A 23,797-nucleotide genomic window follows, 5' to 3' on the forward strand; every position below is an offset into this window, starting at 1 on the left:
GAAGGACACTAAGAATAGATTGTGATGCTAAATATAGTCATGCTGTATGTCAAGATTTATATAAACTTCCAACTAAAAACTCTTATAGGGAATCCCAGAAAGACAAAGTCACATCTGCTCCAGTGAAACAAGGAAGCAGAAGAATAGCCTGGCTGACATTGGCTTTGCCTCTACAGACAATTATGTGTTTGCAGTATTTTGATCAAAGGCTGGAGCACTGACCTGAAACTTGTTCAGGATGTGTGCGCAGGGTGTCCATGAAGTTACTCATAGCATTCAGTTCCTTCCAGAGGTGGCCGAGCTGCAGAAACTCTGGGTCACTAAAAAGAAGCTCCTTGGAATCCGTGTAGAACCGAGCAAATCTGAGGAGTAAAGTAAATAACAGCAGATTAACAGCATATACATTCACATATGATTTACAAATAGAAAATAATCCAGAGACATTCTAACATATTCTTTTTGAGTCCATTATATAATTCTGCTCTTTCATCGTTGATCAAATGTAAATGGAATTAAACCCCTCTAGCTTCAAATGACCTCCCTCTACCAGCACAGGGTGATGCCTACATGGAGTTGTTGTAGTTGGAGACCAGTCCAGGAGATTCACCACTGGTGAGGTTTTGAAAACAAGGGTTGTTAGCATTGCAGAAGATTCCCTGGATCCATGGCAGAACCCCTGTGGAGGGCATGGCCTTGTTGGGGAAGTGGCCTGAGGTAGAGGAGAGACTGTTGGCTTCAGTTCTTGAGTCTCAAGTCATTTATAAATATTTATGAATAAGGATGTCACACAATACATCATATTTATCTCTCTGTGGATTAAAATGTTTGATATTTTCTGGTGAAGAGTTGTTTGCTTACATTCATGTTGACGGTAAAGTGGATTCACTCGTCTTAGCCACACTAGTCCCATGCACAGCATAACAGGCCACATGATCTCCATGAAGAAACGCATCTGGTTGAAGAGTACAGCATAAACTTTGTAAATCTGCATTTGATTCTAAACTAGTGCAGTGCCTGTTCATAACGTGGCTCTTTGGAATGGCTCTATTGCTTGGCCCCAGTTATTGCTGCTTGCAGATTTCTCGAGAACCACTCATCTGAACAACTTCACACTCGATGCTGTGCTTCGTTGGGTCCTTAGCAACACACCCGCCAAGTGTGAAGTAAATTAGATGAACGGCTGTTGAGAAAAAGGACAGACAGACATACATACAGACAGAGACTACTTTTGATTTTGTTTCAGGGTAGTGAGTGAGTCTCTCAATTATTAACCCGTGTTTGTTGTATGAAAAAAATGCAAACCATCCATCCATCGTCATCGGCTTATCCGGGGTCGGGTCGCGGGGGCAGCAGCTCCAGTAAGGAACCCCAAACTTCCCTTCTCCGGGCCACATCCTCCAGCTCCGACTGGAGGATCCCGAGGCGTTCCCAGGCCAGTGAGGAGATATAATCTCTCCACCGAGTCCTGGGTCTTCCCCGGGGGCTCCTCCCAGCTGGACGTGCCTGGAACACCTCCCTAGGGAGGCGCCCAGGCGGCATCCTTACTAGATGCCCGAACTACCTCAACTGGCTCCTTTCAACGTAAAGGAGCAGCGGCTCTACTCCGAGTCTCTCACGGATGGCTGAGCTTCTCACCCTATCTCTAAGGGAGACGCCAGCCACGTCTGAGAAAACCCATTTCGGCCGCTTGTACCCGTGATCTCGTTCTATAAAAAATGCTAACCTCCAGCCATACATAGGCCTATAGTTTGACAAACTGGTTTAATAGGCCAATAATGTTGCATCGTTAGGTTTTCAATTAATGATGAAAAGTCACAAGACAAAAGCGCAACTTTTCATGATGTGATAGAGTTGCTTGATCAATCTTCTAAGAATATTCTTGTATGTTTGTAAGTTATTTTCATGGAATCTGACTTTTGACTTCCATCAATTTTGCAAGCAGACAACATCGCTAATGTCTTTCTAATTTCCATTTTAGTATTGAAGAGACAGGATTCGTTGACTTTAGAACATAACTAAGACGTTTTTGCATTATTCCATAACAAACATATTGCAGTCAATCACAGTTCCATATTTCAGACAGAAAAGTTTATCATCGTTGGTGTCATTTGGAAAGAGCTGAAGGCATTTTAGCTAACTGTAACCCTCACGGATAAATGTGGTGTGTATTTGATGGAGAGAGGATTTTACCCTCTGCCTCCTGCGGATGGTCCAGTTCTTCCACAGCAGGAGTTTGACCTGTCTTCCTGCCCCCATGGTTCCTCCTTTTCACCCTCGCAGAGGCTGGCAGCAGCCAACAAACCTGTATTAAACAAGTCCACAGTGCTCTTATGAGCTAAAGAAAGCCACTTGCTGTTTTAGAAAAACATTTATGACTTTAAAAGATTTGTATTTGGAAAGCTTCATTTTTTTGTCAATGAACTCCTGTTTATACCATGGAGGTGTCAGTCTTATCCTGCGAGTAAGTTAGCAATAGCTCTGTAATGAGGTTAATGAGCTCAAGACACTTCACATGGTCAGCATAACAAGTAAGACCTTTCCACAGTCTCTTCACTCTCTTACTACTAGGGTTAAAGTAAATATTCAAAACAATGAATCTCACATCCGCAAAGCATGTAGCAACATTTACTTTAAACTAAGCAAGTTATAACTTTTTTTACAATTTTATTGCTACCACATCACTAATTATATATACACATCGACTAAATCCCAAAGCATAACTCCAGAATAACATATCACTTACCTCAGAAGAACACTTGCACTGTAGGGTGATACCCGATACATAAAGCATAGAACCACATATTCTACCGTGTGCTCCTTGCGGTTGCTAACACAGCTAGAATCCAGACCTTGTGAATACTTAAGCAGATTGATTTAATCTCCTTTCTCAGTGCCGGGAGACTGCTACGCTCTCCCCCATTTGTAGAGACCTATATGACCTAACCACCTGCCCACTGTGTCATCCTACTTCTGTTATAATCCCACTGGTTAAAAATAAATATGCACATTTTAAATACAATTTAAATATTAGCATCTCCATACATTCACAGGTCGTCATGCTGCTTGGTAATAGTCACTAATTTTAAAGTTATTAGATGGATAAAGCTTTTCTTGCTACACAATAACACTGCATGACTACTAATAATCATGGGAATTATATATTAAATAAAGTTGCTGCGAGTTTCAAAGTACTTAGGGAAAAAATAAACAGACTATCATGGAAGTTGGAAGTTGTCAGATATATTTTAATAAGTTACAAAAGGGTGTTTGTTTTCATGTACCTGTTCTTTTACACTGAACGTTTCAACATTCTGTCAACCTTTTACATTACCATGAAAAACAGATACCATTTAAATAAATGATGCACTTCCTATTACTTACAAAAACCTGTAAGGTTTAAGTTATTGATAAAACTATTTCAGTTGTAAAAAGAAAAACAGCTTTGGCTATTAAGAAATGTAAATGTTATATCAAAATAAGAAAGATAATGCCATTATACAATCCAGTGGCATTTCTAAAAGCTTTTCAGATCAGTGTAAATTGACACCATACAAGTTCAACAGTATAAAAAACAAGTGGATGTATACCCTTGCAACTGGTGCTTCATAACATTACCAAATGCCAATGCAGATACCCAGTAAAGCATGTAACAAAGGTCATTTTATTGCTTTTTACACATGTTATTAGCAAAATGATTAATTATAACCTAATGTAACAGTTTAAAAATATTCTGACTCACAGTAGGTAGAAACACGACTCAGAAAAGATTTGTGTCAGAGTATTGATAAGTGCACCAAACTTTCTTTACAGTGTTGTGGCTACATGCACTATTATAAAGTTTCAAACATAGTTTTTGGTATACAAACATACATAGTGATCCTGTAAGAACTTGGTACAACATATTCAAATAAAAATGTAATTGCACAGTTTAAAAAAGAATTATAATATTCTGACGAGGTGCCAGAGTGTACTGAGCAAGTGATTGGTAAATGAAATATTTGTGAATCATGATAAGAAATATACAGCATTTTAAGTGCATTTTGTTTGTCTTTTGAGGACCAAAGAAAGATTGAATTGTCCACACGGTGCCCACAATCATAGCACATCTGGAAATCGTCTTTGCAGAGTCAAAGCAGATGTTTTTTTATTCTTTTTCTAATAGAATATGGCACACATTGTTCACATTTGATCTCCGTTAGCCCATGACCCTCAGATGATCACACAAAATGAGCCTCTCGATGTTCTACCTCTTGGAGGCGTCTGGGCCTTAGTCTCTGGTACACTGGTTTGGCCTGGTTTGAGCCCAGTTCCTCAGGGCTAGAGCTGGGAGACTGAGACATGGCTGCCTGCTCGGCCTCATTGTCTTCCTCAAGAGGCTCATCAACAGAAACCTCTATCTCAATCCCCAACTCCTCCTCTTCCTCCTCATCATCCTCCTCCTCCTCCTCATCCTCCTCATCATCATCTTCCTCCTCAGCTCTGTTAGCTAGTACACAGTTCTGCAGCTCCTTAGCTTTGCTCCCTGATGGGGGCTTGTAGAACGTCCCTGGGGGAGGCTGCAGAGTTCTGGGAGCCCTGAAAACTGTTGTGGAAGGGTTGTAGTTGATTACATTATCCTCCCTTCTTAAAGTCCTGCTAGGTCGCACTGCGACAGTGTACGGTCTGTTAGGGAAGATGGTGCTAATAGTGCTCCCAGTAGTTCCAAGGGAGAAAGATGATGAGGATACGGGCACAGAAGCTGACAAGTTGCTGGCATCCAGTGATGTACTCTCTGTGGGCGAACTGGCCACAATTCGGACAGTTCTGGAAGCAAGATCATGTTTGTACTGTTTGTCCCAAGTCCTGCGTAACGTCTGGGTGTCAATAAATGTACTACGGTAATGTGTGCCCACTCGCAATTTTGTATTCTCAGTTTCGTCCACCTCTTCAATGGACTGGTCGCAACTACCTCCTTTCCTGTCATCGTGGTCAGTGCTGTTCCGGCTGTTATTCTCGTCTACTTGGCCTCGGTTGAGTATCCGTTCAGCTGGCAGGCTCACCGGCCGGGAGAAGAGTTTGTTGCGAGGGTGTCGAAGCTGGACCCTGGCGACGGCGACATGCTGAGAACGACAGAGGCCTCTCTCGCCAGGTTTCGGGACCTCTGGGATGCTTGCCGACAAAACCCCACTGAAGGCCTCCAAATCCACTTCATCAACTTTAAAACGAGAGATTGGCAAGAGGTTAAACATTAATCATGTAGGCAGTATCCAGAGAAGGATTTTACCTCTGGAGGAATATTGGCATAATACTAATGCTCTCTATTGTTCACCTAGTTTTGTAACAACACTCACCAGGGTCAAAGTCGCTTCCATCGAGGCTTGGCATGGTCTCTAGCACCTCAGCCAGTAAGTGGGAAGAAGGAATTATGGAGGATGCCTCTTATACACCTTAGAGCTCTGCTGTTAAGGTGAGACAGACAAGAATGGTACAGAAAGCAAACCGTCAATCTACCATTTAATTTAAAAAACACAAATGTGCTGTGTATGATATTGATGGTAAATCTCGCTACATGCCGTAACATTAAAATAACATCACATTTGTAGCACGAAAACTATTTACCTCCTTAATGTCTCCCAGCGACTTAGAGTGCCTGCTCAGCTGCTGCACATTCTCCTGGTAGGTGAGGCGGGGTTGAGTATCAATCTCTGTAGGAGAGGTGCGACTCAGGGGACTGAGGGGGGTGTCAAAAATCATCTGATAGTGTCTGATCAGCAGCTCTACAATGAGTGCCTGATACGGATAATCCACCAGAGAGGAAAGGGAAACTTCAGCGTCCGCCTGCCTTGGTTGATCAGTGTCGGGCCAAAGATGATACCCAGGTTGCTGGCTGTCATCTTATTCTCATCTGATTGCTCCGTCACCCTGGAGAGAGGAAAGATTATTGCTTGTACTTTTTTTTTATCCTGACCTGTTCAAAGTCATAATTTCTATACTGAATAGTTTATTGAGATTTCTAAGAATAAGATTCACATCTCTACTTGTAAAATAACCAATTTAATAATGCACTCAGCAGAAATGTGCTTAAAGGGTTATTTGGTCGGCATACCGGTGCAGATGCTCTATGAGGAACTGCAGTATCTTGTAATGAGATGGTGGCAGCTGCCTCAGTAGGTCCTGATCTTGAAGAGGACCCGATAGAGGTCCACACTGACCTGGATCGGGGTCACTGGGGTGGGACTGAGCCGAAACGCCTCCAGTTCCTCCATAATAATACTCTGGCTTTCCTTGGCCAAACCGATAAAGTCATTATAATAGCGGAACCGGATGAGCGGCTCTGGAAGCTGCAGAGGAAAAGTATGAGTGAGAAAAGAACCAGAAAAACAAATGAAACAAGGAAGTTAATAATAAACAGGGACAACAGAAATATGTATGTAAATAGACAAGTAGGACAGAATTAGAAATGAGATAAGCAATTGGGGGCTGAGAGGTGGGAGTTGTACCAAAAATAAACAAAGACAAATAAATATCACTGCACTGGTTTTGTTCTGCATAGCACACTTTTAGCCATCTCTTTGATGACCCTCTTTGGCGGGTTGTAAGTAAATGTACAACACACATTACCTATTGTGTTAAGAAAAACGTTTTAAAAGCAGCCCACCTGTCTCAGGTAGAGTTTAAGTACGTTGCTAATGTCGTGGGGATAAAGTTCAGAGAGCTCCACCAGGTCCTTGCCATTCTCAAATGCCTGGCAAAGCTTTTCTACACGAGACTTGGCTCCATTCACCCGGTAGATACCCTTCACAGCACAAAAACAAAATACATTCAACACATGAGAATTAGATGCAATATTACAGGATAATATATAAAGGGTAATCACTGCTGCAGAATATCAACACGATAAGTAGTAACATCATGTAGTATATGCATTTACAGCAAATGCAGACAACCTTTAACTTGAAGAATGCAATGTGGGTCAAAGAATTATACAAAATAACTTGGATTGACGATTAAATATTTTGACACAAAACATTTTCTTGTCAGTTTTAACAAGGAATTATTTACATCTCCGAGATGCAAATATTTGAAGAAGCAACATCCTAAAATCAGGATTTAACAGTAAGCAACATCATCATAAACTCTCATCTCTCATATTTAACTGAAAGTACCTTAATGTTGAGTGCTCTGTTCTCGATTTCTGATGTACACTTCCGTATGATGAAGGGGATGCCGTCCTGACTGTTCTTAGCTGCCTGTGTGAAGTCAATGCCGAAGAGGTGGAGCTTCCCCTGGAGCTTCTTATGGCCACACTGGATGGCCAGGGTTTCCAGACACTTCTTATGGCAGGCTAACGAACACTGCAAACATATCGAAAAGTATCTCAGTTATAAAAGTTCAACCTTTTTAGAAAGGCAAAGATTAAAGTAGAAGAAATGGAGCTGAACATTTGGATCATTATAGTACAAAAAACAATAGGATAATACCAAGATAAAGCTTAAGTTAACAGTTATACACAACCAATCAAAACAAACTACTGTTCAAAACACATACTTACTGACTATCTGCACTGTAAATGCAACTAATGTAAAAGAAGTTAACTAAAAATAATCGGCAGATTAATCGATAATGAAAATAATAGTTTGGTTGCTTTTACAGCTTGGGCACAGAGATGTGCACTCAAGTAGTTTTGACAAAGTCAACAAGGAAAGCTTTCATGTTTGGTAACTCCTTTAAAAATGCAGTGGAATGATGCCAATAAGCTGCAGTTATATCCTTGTGTCTTGTCAATGTGTCTACTGCCTCCATACATAACCAATCTTCAAAAGAATTCAGTAACCGTTCTGTTATTGTCTTGTGTATCATCATTGTATCCAATAAATATGGAAAGAAACCGAATGTAAAATAAACAGAGGGGCACAGGGGTGATGGAGGAGACTCTTCAGAAGACGAACAAAAGGTCTTCAGTTTCCATTGCCCGTTCCCCGACTGAGACCAGTTGTTGGATTTGGTCTCTGAGGAGAGTTTCAACTGAGGGAGGAGGTCTTTCTCTTTGTTTGATTTTTGCGCACTATGAGTGATAAAGATGCCATTGTGAAACTTTGGCAATGTTCATCATGAACTTGTAATGCTCTGAATGCTGTGGACTCACTACATTTAGTGAAGGTCCAAATAGAGGTTCATGGTTGCCGTTTTGTTCCATTAGTTCTAAAACAAAAGAAAAAGAAAAGAAACCAAGGGTTACCTCCTCACACTCGGCTCCATGAAAACACCACCAGGCCGTCACACTCTCGACACTTGGATGGCGCTCTAAGCTTCCTCAGCTTGTGAGTTTGAGCGGCCTTGGACATCTGGGTGTTTCTAAAAGGACCTGGGGAGCTGGCTGATTCGATTACCATCTCACTTAAACCTGCAGTGTGGAGGGAGAGAAAGAAGAAATGAAGGACAAATAGCATCATTAGAAGCATGTTCTTTTCTTCTTGTAATAACATTTGAGTCGCACTGAGAAATACAGTCATTCTCATGCAGAAAATATAAATGATTATACATTATTAGCATATAAAATGCAGCCAAGTAAAATAAAGTGTTACGTTTGACTCACCATTATCAGAGGGTGAAGGAGGCTCTCTCTCATCCAGGTCATCAGCAGACGACATGGTGCCGGTGGAGGGGGTTCTGGGTAATCTCCTCTTGAAGTCTCCTGAGTAGTACGCAGCACACAGAAGTAAGTCCACATATCCACAGTTATATCACGTCAATGCTAGTCAATTCTCATTTTTTCTGTCTCCTGTGGCGTACATTACAGTAGTGGGGATGAGCGCTGGACAGACAACTTCCTGAATTTGAAGAGCCACATGAAAAGGCCGTGGTCAACTTCATGTCATTGATAATCAAATTTCCAGTAGTGGATTGCTGGTGATTCACATCTCCATTGACTGGTCAGTTATTTCCAATAGGAACAATTTTAATAATGTTTTTCTAATGGGCCCAATAAGGATGCTCATCGGGGGATGACTGCTACCATTTACACTCTGGGGGTTGGATGGAGGGTTGTTGGGTGGGGTTGCAGGTACTTGAACATAACATCTTGATGTATTGCTAATCGTGCACTGACAATCTACCATCCTCCCCCAACCAAGGTCTGCCCTGATCTTACTGGCAAACTAGAAAAATCCTAATATTGAAACTTAGCTATGAAAGTAATGCAAAATATCCATTGTCAATTTAATTGGTGAAACGGGACACACATTTTACTTTTAAAATGTCAGCTGTAAAAGCCTACCTTGTTAAGCGGAACACATATCAATCTACATTAACTGGCACACGTTTCAAATGAAACTCTCCTCTGCAAACACTTTTGGAGACCTGCCACATCCTGATGTTTTGGAATCAAGTCTGTGCAAGGACATTACAGTGTGACACATATGTACTCTGGCACAGCAACAGAGGAAACATTGAAAACACTCCACCAAAACTACATTTTTTATGCGTTTGTTTTCCTTGTAGACTAATAGAGTTGCATAATGTTCTACAAAGCCCGTCAGAGGTTGCTAAGCCACTGTTGGTGTGCTTTGAGGTAACACACCAACAAAGTTGGGTGAACATCAAGTTCATAAAAAAAGAAATGTCTGCAGGCCCCAGGGGCACTTACGACAGTCAGCGCTTAGGAATGCCCCTCCAGTCTATCTTCTGCAATGTGTGGTTTCTTTGTCAATGACAGAAGACTGATACATCTGATATTTAGAGCTAGGTGTTGTGTAAGAACTTGGCTTACTTGGCGAGGCGATAAACATAAAAGCTTGACAGGAAGTACATTTGTTGTAATTTCTAGCTATTAGGTAACTCAAATATCTATTAAAACATAGTGTATGCAAAGATGGTTGAAGCCAATAATATGTGGGGGGTATTTGGGTGGCTTCTAAATCAATCAATAAGAAAACGTATTAAAACACATATCAAAAAGAATCTGTCTTGTGAAAAAAGCTAAACAAAAATGACTGGGTTTGGGTAAATGACTACACGTTAGGCTGGCTTCCTGAATTGCCCTACCTGGGCTTGCAGTAGGGGAGTCCATGGACCTGGACTCACTGCTCCCTCCAGCACTTTCTGAGTCGCTGCACATCCCTCCACCCTGGCTGACTGAGGCCCAAGGACGAAATGAGGCCTGAATCCGCAGTGCTGGATAAATACATATTACACCATTAAAGAAGGCACTGGTCTACCGAGACTAGTGTCAATGTAGAAGGTATTATCTCTGTCTGTTCTACAATGACATCTCTTGACCATAACATTACAACAGGTACTTGCTTAGAGATTATTAAACACTTTGCTAAATGTAAACCTGCATACCTTGGATGTCAGTGCTACTGTTGGAGCGCCTTTCTGAAATCTTGGCATGCTGGCAGTGATGGGACTTTCCACTTCATCTGCACCAAGGAGGTCAGAGGTCACAGATGCTTGTGACAGGTTGCTGTGGGACGAGTGGCTGCCACTTAGTGAGCGCTTGTTGAAAGGCATCCTAGGGAGGAAAATGACAGAATGAAAATAATGATGTTGGTAAACTCAGTGTCTCGAAGCTACTGATGTTTCCGCAGCATGTATTGCTGAAGGCTGAAACACAGATACTACAACCGCTGGGCTCATGATGTCTTAAATTTGTTTCTTGAAGGATAAAGGTTTAACTGCAGGTTTTCCAGAATTACATAATTGACTGTGAAGTAAAATCATATAGATACATAAAGCTTTTTCTTTAAAAAGGAAAATATTAGGCAGTTTCACCTTAACTTTTTGTTTAGATTGTCTTCAGGTGTAATATTACTAATCATAAGAATGTAAGTAATTCAAGTAATGTCAATTTTATCTAAAAAGCCCAAAATAATGTTTATGTTCATAAACTGTGAAAATGGTCATTTCATAGAGTTAAAATTTAAGAGCAATCTAACATTCTTGTCTGGCAAAAACATTCCTCTCTTCAGACAATTTTTTATTAAATCTGCATCTATAATTCCTCTACTGGAGGATACCATTTCCAAGTATGTTTCCTAATTCCATCGGTACTTAACAGATGCCTGAATAATCATGAGCTCAGCCCCACCTTACCATTAAAGAAAGCAGTTCATTAGAGTTTAACAATGATTAACTGAAAGGCTCGTTAATGCCTGATGCGCAATCCATGCCAACCAAAGTTAACAACAGTATGCAAATGTTTCTCACAATATACAGTATGTAGAGCAACGCTCTATATTTATCCTTTTGAAAACCAATGTTGTGGCTGCATGTGAGCATCTGTGTGTGCCTCTAAGTTTCATTTCCTCTCTCCCAGGAGTTGAGGGGTGGGGGGGGACAAACTAAGGAAGAACAAAGCACTCTCTTATTTCCATCCGTCTGTGTGTTTGTGTGTGTGTGTGTGACCGTAAACCTGTGTCAACAATGCTCTCTCAAAAGGGAAACTAACATTTTTTGACCAAAGCCTTCACAAAACAGGCAACTAAAAATGACCAAAATGTGAAATAACCAAATTGTTTTTCACGTTAGTCAGAAACTAAATAGATTCAAAGCCATTGAAAACTTTCACAGAGGTTAAGTGAAACTGATGTTAAGCCCACTGCCCGTGTCCCCTCTCCCGTGACTACAGTCATTTCCGCAGGAAGCCCCAGCCAACCCATTTGGTTTTACGCTTTCCAAAACAAGCTCCCTCACTCAATCACTCCACCAGTGAGGTCTAACAATATCAAAGACTATTACAGTTACTCAATCTCACTGCATCTACAACTACTTGTGTACCATAAACAAACATTCATGTTCCAACAGAATCCTATGATGAAAGCTTTAAGCTGTCGATATAAAAATGTATTAAATGGCACTGAAATACATGTTGAACCCCGAAGAGAGCCACCATTTTATCTGTCGTACAAAAATAACTCTGTGATTTCCTTGATCAAATCTGAGAAAGTAAACAAACACTGATAAACGTGGTTAAATTTAGTCACGCAAAAGTAAGCATCAGATGAGAGTGATGAGGTTTGAAAGATTCATTTTACTGTACATTTGAACTTTTTTCTCAGTAATGGAAAAATGCAATCTCGTAGTAAATCCCTTCCAACCCCACAACGATAACACAAGCCATTAAACCAATGTGTTTCTTGGCAGCAGTGCCTTGAAGTCTCACCCTGTGTTTTGTGTGACAGCTGAATCAAACGAGTGGGACTCCAGGCGAGGCCCATCCGTGGGTAGACTCCTGACAAAGTCGATATAGCGCTGGCCTGGCTCGTACAGTTTGGCATTTTCACACAGACTCTGGTGGTTGACGGGGAGGGACACGACCTGGGCCTGCTGGAGCTGGAACCAATTGACCGTCATCTGAATAAAGGAATAAGCAACATTAACCTGCGCATCTGGCACTGAGTATTATTTCTGCTATTTAAGTTGGTCTAAATTTACTTACAGCCTTGAGTGTGAGGTCGCACTGAGAGACCATCTCTCGGATCTGAGTGATGATCTCACTCTTGCTGTTGGCCAGATCGACTCTCTTGTCCCCAACATCAATCTGACACGCTTTGCAGTGATCCCTGGCCTCCTCAGCCTGACAACAGAAGGGAGAAAAATCATTCTCAACTCCCTGACTGATCACATTAACATGATTTGACTATGGATTATGTTTAGTTCCAACTGCTGGAGGTCACATCGTCTGAATTGGAGGAACCGAAAATGCTCATCGGCCAAGAGAGGTACTTCAAGAATAAAAAGCAAGTGATGGGAGGAACTAAAGATCTCGGGAATTAATTGCCATCTTTAGTGTCAAAGGAGAACAAGTCCCTTATGTCTGATTGTTTGCTGACCAATCCACTCCAAATCCTATATGGTTTGTTTGTCATTTAAAAAGAAAAAGGAAAACTGAGCGCTGATAATGAGGCCTTAACGAATGAAACAGTTTATATACACTCTGAGCCAGCTAGCTACAGTTTAATTAAAAGTATGCACTTTGAATAGTGCAACTGGGATGGTATTTGTGGTCTGGGGAGCCTGCTTTGTGGCGATGGTATACATATTGGATTCTGGCCCAGAATCCTTTTTATGCCTTTTCTGTCTCTCTCTACTTTCAGTGTCCAATAAATGTCAACAAAGTAAAGCAGAACAGGAGTATGTGTGTAGTACTTCCTATTTTATGTGTGTACTTGTTGCTAAATGGGACCATGAATAACCAAAAGATAGCTAGTTACGCAATCGTAATAAAATGGAATTTAACATAACATAAGTAAAATAAATGTGAAATCAAATCAACTTTAACAACAACTAAACAATTAAATTGAACAGAAACAAAAATTGAAAGACAAAAAAAGCCTCCCACATGAGTTCAGGGCCTATAAAAATCTACAATGTACCACATTAAAAGAGCCACAGACCCAACAGAAGTGGTGGTGTACCTTCTGCAGGGCCTCCTCCTCCAGCCTGCGCCTCTTCTCTAGCTGTTTGACCGCCGCTGCTCCTCCTCCTCCTCCTCCTCCTCCGATCTGCTCCTCCTCCAGGCGGCTGGTAGACACCTTGGCCTTCTCATACTCCTCCTGCCGCTGGGCCTGAAGCAGCCGAGCCTTCCTCAGAGCACTGTCTGCCTCGTTCTGGAGACACACACATATTAAATACATAGTACACAGACAAACAAACAGAATACCACACATACTGCACATACAGTATGTGCGAAGACAGACACTGATAACAGTTTACAATTTTCCTTTATTCTTTCTTGCACTGGATCTGAAAATGACTACTAGTCCAACAATGCTAACCAAAGCTAATACTAAAATATCCTCTTTTAAGTTTATAGTAATCTGCAATAATTACTTAACAATCATTACAAAAATAAATTTGAATATCAATATAATTTAAACAGTATTACGTACATAATTAAACTAATGTTATATGGTTGCTTTATTTTCTGTGGAAGCTTAACTAGTGGTACTTGCGTACATTATCCCACTTATTACACAACGGCTTACTAAAGATATCAACAAATTGACACAAAATATTGATAAAAAAAATATATATTTATTTTTTGTCTGGTATAAAGAAATAACAAAATAAAGAAATTATATTTATAATTTTATATTTATAAACGATATTTATTTTTGTCTGGTATAAAGAAATAAGAAAAATAAACAAATTATATTTATAATTTTATATTTATAAATTATATTTATTTTTGTTTGGTATAAAGAAATAACAAAATAAAGAAATTATATTTATAATTTTATATTTATAAATTATATTTATTTTTGTCTGGTATAAAGAAATAACAGACTGTAGAATGCCGTAATTGACCAATTAAAATCAAGGATTCAACAAAGCCGTGTTATAACGATGCTTATTCTGTCAATGGAAAATAATGATTGTGCTGGCAGGCTGCATGACACAAATTTATTTTCTTTGCATGCATATATTAGGCTCAGGCATTTCAAGAGTATTCTTGAACTGAGCCCCCTGGTCAGTAAAACATCTTTAGATTCTGTGTGCATTTGTGTGTGGCCCTCTACAGAAAGCAGCCTTTATAGCAATCAACTCACCATTTTCTTTTGCTCTCTTTGCCACTGCTCCTTGACCTCTTTTCGTAGTTTGTCCAGCTCATTCTTTCTGGCCAAGAGAGGCTGGAAAGAACCACACACACACACACACACACACACACACACACACACACACACACACACACACACACACACACACACACACACACACACACACACACACACACACACACACACACACACACACACACACACACACACACACACACACACACACACACACACACACACACACACACACACACACACACACACTAAGTCCTCTTGTTTCCATTATACAGTCCCAGTTCAAAAATGCATCTTTTAATTTGGTTGATTACCTGAATGAATTTGTTGCTTTGGAGTACTGCTGCGGTGTGAAGTACCAGCTGGCTGTATTCTATGTCATTTTTGAAAGCAGTCATGTAGATCTCACGGAAAGGCATGAATTCCTTAAATGAGAAGGAGAAAGTTTAAATGCCAATCCCTAACAGCTCAAATGTGGCAGCAAAATTGTATTTTGAGCGCAAGAAGTCGGCTGCAACTTCTACTTACTTGTTGACTTGCAAGCGTCTTGGCAGATTCGGCCATTTTGGCGTAACACTTTGCAGACTCAATATCTGGAAATAAACCACACTAAAGTTTAGCATAATTTCACAACATACAAACAGTGCTTTCTACTGGCTTACAAATTGTCATGTATGAGTTTGCAGTAACTTTAATTTTGTATCAACTGTTGAATTTTCCTTAAAAACAACACAAACAATTTAAGCATTTTCTGATTAACTTCAACAATGTCCTTGAGTCATGAGACAAATCTATCAAATTAATCAGCAAATAAAGCATTAACCAAAGTGGATGTGTTAAACAATCAGCATGTATGTTTGCCTGATAACAAATGTACTGTACAGCTTGACTGAGTGCTTTGTGTCACTGTGTTGACTGGACCTATTCATTGACCAGAGAGCCAAACACATGCTCTCACACTGCACACTCAACCTTGAGCCTGCATAGGACTTTATTGTTAAGTCCAGCTCAGGTGTTCGAAAAAAAATTCTCAGGAAATCAGCCCATAATTAATCCCCACATTTGTGGCACTAGCTAAAATGCCTAAGTACAGCATTTTAGAATAATAATTAAAAAAATGTTCAGCCACCTCCTAAAAAAAACTTTGTTATTTGTCTTAATTTTAAACTCTAGACTCAAAAACACTCAAAATTAAAGTCATCCTCCAATCAAACATGTGTTATGCTTAATGTAACTTCAGTTAGATGTTTGAGCTGTGAAGAATGATGTACAATATATGATTGACACTAGAAGGCTGTTTTCACATTCATCTACTGAAGTGGGAAAAGTTTCTCTGACTCACCTGAAATCTCAGTCCAACACATTTACATGTGAGAAGGATTTTATAGTTAAATGTAAAATCGCAAAACAATATTTTCATATTCAGAAACTTTAAGGATTTCAAACAAGGTCATTATATATTTTTTGGAAACGTTCAAAGCAGAGTATTTTAAGATCATTAAAAAATCTCAATATAATTGTTTTAATTAAATGAGGAACCTCTAATTACTATTACTGTAGTGTTTAAGATGGTGTTGCTTATTGAGACCATACATGTGCATGACCTGTACAAGAAAACAGCTCAAAGAATCCCTGACATGACTACCCAGACTTAAGTATGTAATGAAGTACTAACATTAAGTACATCACACACACACACACACACACACACACACACACACACACACACACACACACACACACACACACACACACACACACACACACACACACACACACACACACACACACACACACACACACACACACACACACACACACACACACACACACACACACACACCTTTTGTACGTCAGTGTGATAGGTGCTACTTAGCTGCTGCCTTCCCTATATGTCAGAGATGTTGTCCCCTAACTCACCCATACTGAGACGTTTCTCCACCCATGCCAGCAGCTCTTTGGTGTACTTGGACCAGGCCTTGGCATAGAGCAGCGCTGACTCCACCCCGCTGTCCTGCCGTTGCAGTGTCCTGTCCACCTCTTCTGCCCGAACCGGCGGAGACAGCCCTGTAAAAACGTCAAATTAAATATTACCGCCAGCGATCAACCAACCACCATACAACACGCCCATCACCATTACTACTGCCGGATGTACTAAATCAGTTGAGCTAGCAACATCTGTGTCTGTGAGTCAGCGAGAAAAGCCCACACTGACCTTGGGTGAGCATGATATGAGCTAATACCATTTGAGGATAGGTAGTGCTGACAGTAGACTGACTACTGGATGTATTAATAAGTGGTTGAGGTGACTGGTAATCAAGACTTGAGAGCTAGTTGTGCCCTTACCCCAGATAACCCCACAGTCCAGTGAGACAGCCCAAACAACACAAAAGGATAAAGCATCAACAGTAGATCAGCTCAGACTGATTTATAAATAAGCTTTTTTCCATCTAATTTGCCAGGATTACATTCCCCACACACTTTCGCAGAGCAGCTCCAGAATACAGTAGCTGTGTGTTATAGAGATCCGTCTTACCTGGCGGATCATCTTTCTCAGGACCGGATCCTCCAGATTCCACAGAGAGGTTCTCAAAAGACTGAAAAACAGACAAATGAAAAATAATCTACAATGGGGAGGATGAATTTCCTACTCAAAGCACCGTACGCTCTGCTAACATACTTAAAACAAGCCTCAGCAGAACCATGACTTCTTTAGAGCGGTTATGAAATCTTCAGCCGGAAAACAACAATACTGAGCATCAATTCATCACTTGCAGTCACCATTTCGGAAACATGCGTCAACCAGCAAGCACTGCTTAACCCCTGAACTCCACTGGCTAATTTTCCATATGCTTTTCTTACCCTGCTTCTCTTAGTTAGGGGGAGCCCCAACACTGATCCATTCTCTACATCTCCCATAAGGAAGTCAGACACTCTGCAGGAAAACAGAAACACAAATCAACACATTGGATTGAAAAAAGGGGAAATTGATCAGACAAAACATATTCAGGAATCTGTTCATGATTTAGTTTAAAGAGGTACTCCAGTGTTTTAGCATTGCACTTCCTTGTAGTAGACTCACAAAAGAGAGATAACTAAAAGAATGGTCTAAATAGATGCAGCAGAAGACAAGATTTATTCTCTAGCATGGATCAAGTTATGTGTCATGAGTAAAAAAAAATTGGAGTTCCCCTTTAATGTTGAAATGAAATACCTTATACATATTTGTTAGCCTGGTATTTACACAGAAACATTTGTAGCGCTTCATTTATTATCTAGTTTTATTCTCTGTTTAAAAAGTGCTATATAAATACTAATTGACATTGATTATGCAATCCAGAATTGACCAGAAAAACAAACCTGCCCTTGATTAAGATTAAGAGTACAACTCGTTTGCAGTGTGATGAGTATGAAAGCCCACAGAAGTGAAATGAGCCATGGGAATTGAAATCACAATTGTAACATTATACTTACACATTGCCAAAGGTGAACGCCAATGTGTCAATAGCAGTGTAGATCTCTCCAAAAAGCTTCTGTTTGTTCTCCTCGTTCACCTCCTTAAAGTTCACCCCTGTCAAATTGTGAATAAGAAGGATTAAGTCGGAAGCAAACCTAAACCCTGCATTCTGAAGACACCATCGATATCGCTGTGTTTAAGGTATGAATTGCATGGTACGATTCATCATCCTGTGTATGAGTCAAGTATGGAGTCAGTGAAAATCTCTTTTGAGTCATGCTGTGCTCTTCAAAATCACACAGAGCTAAGGAACCTCACATCTCAAATGTGCAGGCATTTTAATATCGAAAAGTCCCTCAGAGACTTCCAAAAGCACCTTTGTACCTTAAATCAGAAAAGATAAGCAAATACTGCAAGTGTATATATTTGGCTGTAATCTGGAGAGGCAGTAGTTTCCTGCTGTAAGTCTAAACGCAGTGATGACTGAGGACAGAATGGGGGAAAAACACCAGTGTAAATACAGCTGTAATCAGTCTTCACAATAAACTTCCTGTCCTGACTGAGTAGAGAGAAAATAAACTAGGAGAGAGATGCTCAGAAATTGAGCCCAAACACCAAGCAATAAATCAGTGATGTCACAGACCATTCCACTGCCTCCATGATTTCCTCAGTCTTTCCTTTACATTAGAACAATGGAGATTTCTCGAGTTCAAAGACTCACAGAGCAGACATTTTAAATAGAAAACCTGCTGTCTTCGGTTGCCTTCTTAAAGCTTAGCATAGACTTGTTTTGAAAGCTTCTGTTGTGAATCTTTAAACCTCAAGCTGGGAAGAATATACGTCCAACTTAGCACTGAATAGTTTCTCCAATATTTAAGGAATACTGCTTCAAATAGTATCGACCCTTACAAGCCAAACTCTTTAGCCAGGAAAGTTGAAGGGCAACCAACTACAGTACCAACACCTACCAAATACTAAGATGCTTCCTCAGTAGCTTCAAGGTCTTTTGGAAAGAGTTGTCATAGAAGTATACTGTGTTAGACATTGTCAAACTACCAATTACCCACCTTTAGCGGTCTTGGTCATTCAACAGTAGCCACTACTTTGAGGTGACTTTTCTGTCCAAACACCCTAAACATGCCACTAAACAAGTTTCTTTTCTTAAGGGGGTCCAAAAGCATGTTCCTCTATCCAGCAAAAGGGGCACTTAACGGAATTAAATCCAATGCAAAAATTCTTCTCTCAGGCACAGGAAGTGTTAAGATTCTGTCGGAAGGGTGCAAAAAGAATTCCAGAAGCGGGCCAATGTCCATGGGGCCCTGGGAGCGTCTTTCAACCCCAGGACAGCTACTGTAGCCACCACCATTCAAATCACAGAACTCTCTTGTGCCTTTACATCTCCTCCTCTTCTGTCCAACCCCTACCCCCAACAGGACATCCTGAAGCTGGCTGGAATACAATGCCAGTACTCGCTCAGGCCCCAACCAGTGGTCCAAACGTGGAAGTTACATCATCGGGGAAAAATGGTATTGTTTCAGTGGAAAAGCACAACTCTCTCGAAACACTCATCGGTAGCAAGGTCCTACGCAGAATTCAGGTTTAGGAGGAATTTTTCCTCCAATAAAGAATAACGTGAAGGTGTAGCAACTTGGCATGTGACTGGATATTAAGTGTCACAGGATAGAGGAATGTCAAAACTCTTCATGAACAACTATTTCATCTAGAGTTCTAGAGAAGAGGAAGTAGAAATTCATTACAAACTCCACTAGAAAAATTCTTATGTCTTTTTGCTAACATTAAAATCATGTCAGAACAAAACCCACCTCCATAAAAAGTTGCATTACAACATTTTACATGTTCATGGTTTGTAACATTAAAGCATTAGCAGCTATGAGATATGACAGTGAAATATATTGGCGTCTACAGCTGATATCACTTTGTAACTGTGTGAGGGTTAATATTAGAAGTGAGCAATTCTAGCCACTTAGTGGCAGAAAAGACATTATAGCACATATTTATAAAAAGACTACATAATTACAGCTACTGTAAATGCTGAACCCATTAATACTATTTGCTATTCATCATAGGCACTTGTTCTGATATAGCACAAACAAAAGGTGTCCTTAAACCAGTTGCTATTATTAAAACAGGTTTAAAAAACAGCTTAAGAAGCCTTCCACCCATTAATACCATATCATTAAGAGCCTTAATCAAAGACTTCTATAGAACTATTAAGCAGTCAAATCTAAGGCTTCCTTATTGAAAATGTCCTACTCCGTGTGTCTCTATTGTATCAACATGTTTGAATGCCACACAAATAGTCACGTTACTGCACGAAAGATGAGACTTGCATACACCCAAAAGTTGTTTATGGCATACATGGCTGCACACGCATGTGTGTATGGACTTATTCCAAATATTTCAGTTAAGGTGAGCTACATTCTTTTACAGAGCCTCTTCAGGCTTTGTTCACTTCAACATGTCACCATTCCTTATTAAGTGAAAGCTTTTCAAAAAGCTCCTCAGCCCCCCCTGTGCCCCTCTTTGCCCCTCTTTGCAATGCAAATTGAGACGAGGTATACTCAGGGGATTCTTGTGTGGCGGCCAAGTTAAGAATTGACCTGCATGCCAGATCATAATCTCAGAGAATGAGAGATTGAATAGGATTCCTCAGTGTAGTTCCCTCTGGACTGTCAGACAAAGCACAAAGGACACCCGCTTCTCCCTGCCTCTTGAATCATGTATCTGACTCCCAAATATTATTTTCTTACTCCCTGTATGGGGTTTGAAACACATGCTGCTGCATTCTAAGCACTTGAGTGACTTTCGAAGGGCTGATTTGCTTTGAAGCTTTAAGAAAACTATTCAGAAACATTCCCTGGGAAGTTCTTTTTAAGATTTGGAAAGACAGTGTGAGAGAGAGGACATAGTAATACTGAATGTCCAGGAGAGAGAACTGTCAAGGGAGAAGGGGGGGATTAGATAAACAGAGACAGAAAACAGACCAAAGGAAGAGTGGAGGAGTAGCTGGTATGTTTTACAGGAAAGCTGTGAGAGTGGTGTGTGTGTGTGTGTGTGTGTGTGTGTGTGTGTGTGTGTGTGTGTGTGTGTGTGTGTGTGTGTGTGTGTGTGTGTGTGTGTGTGTGTGTATGCAATTAAGGGAGATCTGGTCATCATAGCTCACCTTTGACCGTGGCGATAACGGTTCCAGCTGTACTGAGGATGTCCACCGAGTTGAGGCTCTGGTGTTTGCTGATAATGGCCTTCAGGACTCGCAGCAGCTCCCCGAGACGCTCATGCACCGCCTGATGGAGGCAGTCCTGGTGCTCTGGAAAGTTATATGGACACTTTTACATTGACAGCTCAACTTCCCTGAGTCATAATGCTATGATTTTTATTTAAGTTGCATTCAATTTATCTTGTAACAGTGTGGCTATATTGTGAAGTAGAGAAATCAGGAGTTAGGTCAATAAACTACATGTAGAATACAGCATGTAGCCAAAGTCACAATGTGATTATATGACCTACATACAAATGTAAAAGGACTGTGTCTTGCAACATCAATATATAGAGATAAAGTAGAGCAATACACAGAACAACCTTTAGAAAACAAACATTTTTTAGAGCTTAATGTCATATTGAGAATTTAGAATGTGTATTTCTCATCAAGCCTCAATTAACCATTTAACATGTTGGCATTGTTAAACACAGCAAAATTATCGTCATACAAAGTCTACTGGACATCAAGCACTGAAATCTCATTAATAGTTCCTACATTAACCATTAGCTTTGTAAACCTTTGACCAATAAGATGATAAGAGATCAATTAGCCAGGTTTGTTATGCTATAGAACATGCTATTTAGAAGTTTTTCCAGGTACTATTCCATGCAATGAATTGTGTCTTCAGCCTGCTAAATGCTTTCATAGTGGGACTTGTACTGTATTACAACACTAGGGCTTAACAATATATCATGTATCAAAAACCTAGAACCCAGCTATTTAAAAATCTCCCTGCTTTACATGAATGGTGCAACCTCATTGGAAAAAGGATTACTGACATTCCAGCTTTGTTGGTTGAAAGAGTGACCATGGCAGCCATGTCAGACTACTGTCTGTCTAAGCAACTGCCCTATAAAGCAGAGATGGCATAGGGATTGCACACAACTCAGCAAACCTACACATAGAACTAAAAAGGGTGCTGACCTAAAAGCCAAGCGCAAAACCTGACCTGAAAGCCAAGTGCATAACTAAACATGACCAACTCTTTCTGAAATTAGCAGTTAACCAAAGAAAACCTGGCATCTCAGGTATGTGGTTTGGTGTAATAGATGCAACTTTACAAACAGTGATTCACCACCATTTACAAAAGGGACAAAATACATTAATGCTATCAGGTAACATCTTGACAGCGTTGAAAAAATAAATGCGCACCTGAACAAAGGTTAAGTTAAGGTGTTTTGTTTTTTTTACTACTTATGGAAACATACTAAGTACTACAAGATAGTGTTAGAGGGATTTGACACAGCTAGCATGGCTGCTCTCCCAAAGATGACTGATAAAAGAAGGAAATGGGGACACGCACAAAAAAACACACAGACACAAATTATTGGCCTTTTGACTAAAATATGTTCCCGTCCTAAACTGTAGGTCATAGTTCTTTGTAACTTCCTAGTAAATAAAGGTTGAATAACAACAACAGAAAACGTGCACACACACACACACACTCACACACACACACACACACACAAAAAGAATGGAAACAGGCATTCAAAGCCACATTTTGTGCTGACGATCGCCCCTGGATTACCCCTTCATGGAAGGGGGGATCAGAAAGACTTTAGCTGTCTCCTATTTTTTCTTTTATTCATTGGCCCTCTTTTTTGGAGTGGGACAAATAGTGACGCCAGTGGGGCTAATAATGCTGGGTCCGAGTGACAATGCTAGCTGAGTCCTGACCCGGAAATCCAGCCATCTGACCAGCAGGTGACAAGTTCACAACAGGTCACAATAATAATCAAACAAACAGTATAAAGCACTGAAAAAATGACAACATATGCATGGCAAAATTCACCCAATAACAAAAAGTTACAGGAGGACCACTCCTATTTCCTGTATAGATGTTTCAAGCTTCCATAGGACTCTGGCAGCCTCTGTTTTCTCTCAATGAAACAGACACGACAGTCATAATGTGCAAAATGGCCATACATGCGGCTTCTTTACTGACAACTTTAATGCAGCCAATCAACACACCCTGCAAATCAACAATGGTTCACTTAACATAAACCCTAAGAGCTGGAGTCATTGACTAAGGTGCAATAACTCTGGGAAACACTGCAAGTAGGTCACAAGGCATGATTCATCTGCATTTTCATCAAACTGATCAGTTAGTTTCAATTGCTTCATTCCAGATGACCATAATGTTGTAAAAAATCTTATATTCAGATGAAGATGAAAAATGAACGCCTTCTGTGTGAGTTCTTGACTTAAGTCGTTTGTTTGCTTACCTCACTTCCGTTTCTCTTTACGTGCACTGATTGGCTAAAGCTAAACAGCCAATCAGAATGATTTATTTTGACGACAGTCTTTGCTGCCGGTTCAATATGCTGAATCTGCCGCAGAGACAGTCAGCAGGGCCAAAAGATGCAGACAGCATAGGACAAACCGCAAAAACAAGGCCGACAGATGCTCACCGACAGCCGGACATGAACCTACGGCCGATATCGGCTTGTGTGTCACGGCCTTAAATGATTACTTAGAATACCAACAAATCCCAGACTGTTCCAC

At 40.4% G+C, this 23,797-nt stretch overlaps 1 protein-coding gene and 1 pseudogene across 1 annotated transcript in view; both read right to left on the reverse strand.

Moving 5' to 3' along the window:
* The window catches only part of LOC115025286 (retinal-specific ATP-binding cassette transporter-like), a 34,943-nt pseudogene extending 32,687 nt beyond the window's left edge, over positions 1-2,256 (reverse strand).
* A 964-nt stretch (positions 2,257-3,220) lies between these two features.
* Positions 3,221-23,797, reverse strand: part of LOC115025623 (rho GTPase-activating protein 29) — a 35,260-nt gene continuing 14,683 nt past the window's right edge. The window contains 26 exon segments of the mRNA XM_075074161.1: positions 3,221-5,194; positions 5,331-5,411; positions 5,414-5,438; positions 5,599-5,828; positions 5,831-5,901; positions 6,086-6,155; positions 6,158-6,320; positions 6,638-6,775; positions 7,146-7,334; positions 8,219-8,242; positions 8,244-8,383; positions 8,576-8,674; positions 10,024-10,152; positions 10,324-10,377; positions 10,380-10,492; positions 12,143-12,333; positions 12,419-12,556; positions 13,398-13,589; positions 14,532-14,612; positions 14,870-14,980; positions 15,084-15,148; positions 16,476-16,622; positions 17,092-17,152; positions 17,418-17,490; positions 18,030-18,126; positions 21,197-21,340. Coding sequence (XP_074930262.1) covers positions 4,218-5,194; positions 5,331-5,411; positions 5,414-5,438; positions 5,599-5,828; positions 5,831-5,901; positions 6,086-6,155; positions 6,158-6,320; positions 6,638-6,775; positions 7,146-7,334; positions 8,219-8,242; positions 8,244-8,383; positions 8,576-8,674; positions 10,024-10,152; positions 10,324-10,377; positions 10,380-10,492; positions 12,143-12,333; positions 12,419-12,556; positions 13,398-13,589; positions 14,532-14,612; positions 14,870-14,980; positions 15,084-15,148; positions 16,476-16,622; positions 17,092-17,152; positions 17,418-17,490; positions 18,030-18,126; positions 21,197-21,340 — 3,803 coding nt within the window. The 3' untranslated portion in view covers positions 3,221-4,217.

Source organism: Cottoperca gobio, chromosome 20, assembly GCF_900634415.1.
Source record: "Cottoperca gobio chromosome 20, fCotGob3.1, whole genome shotgun sequence".
In the NCBI taxonomy this organism is placed as follows: Eukaryota; Metazoa; Chordata; class Actinopteri; order Perciformes; family Bovichtidae; genus Cottoperca; species Cottoperca gobio.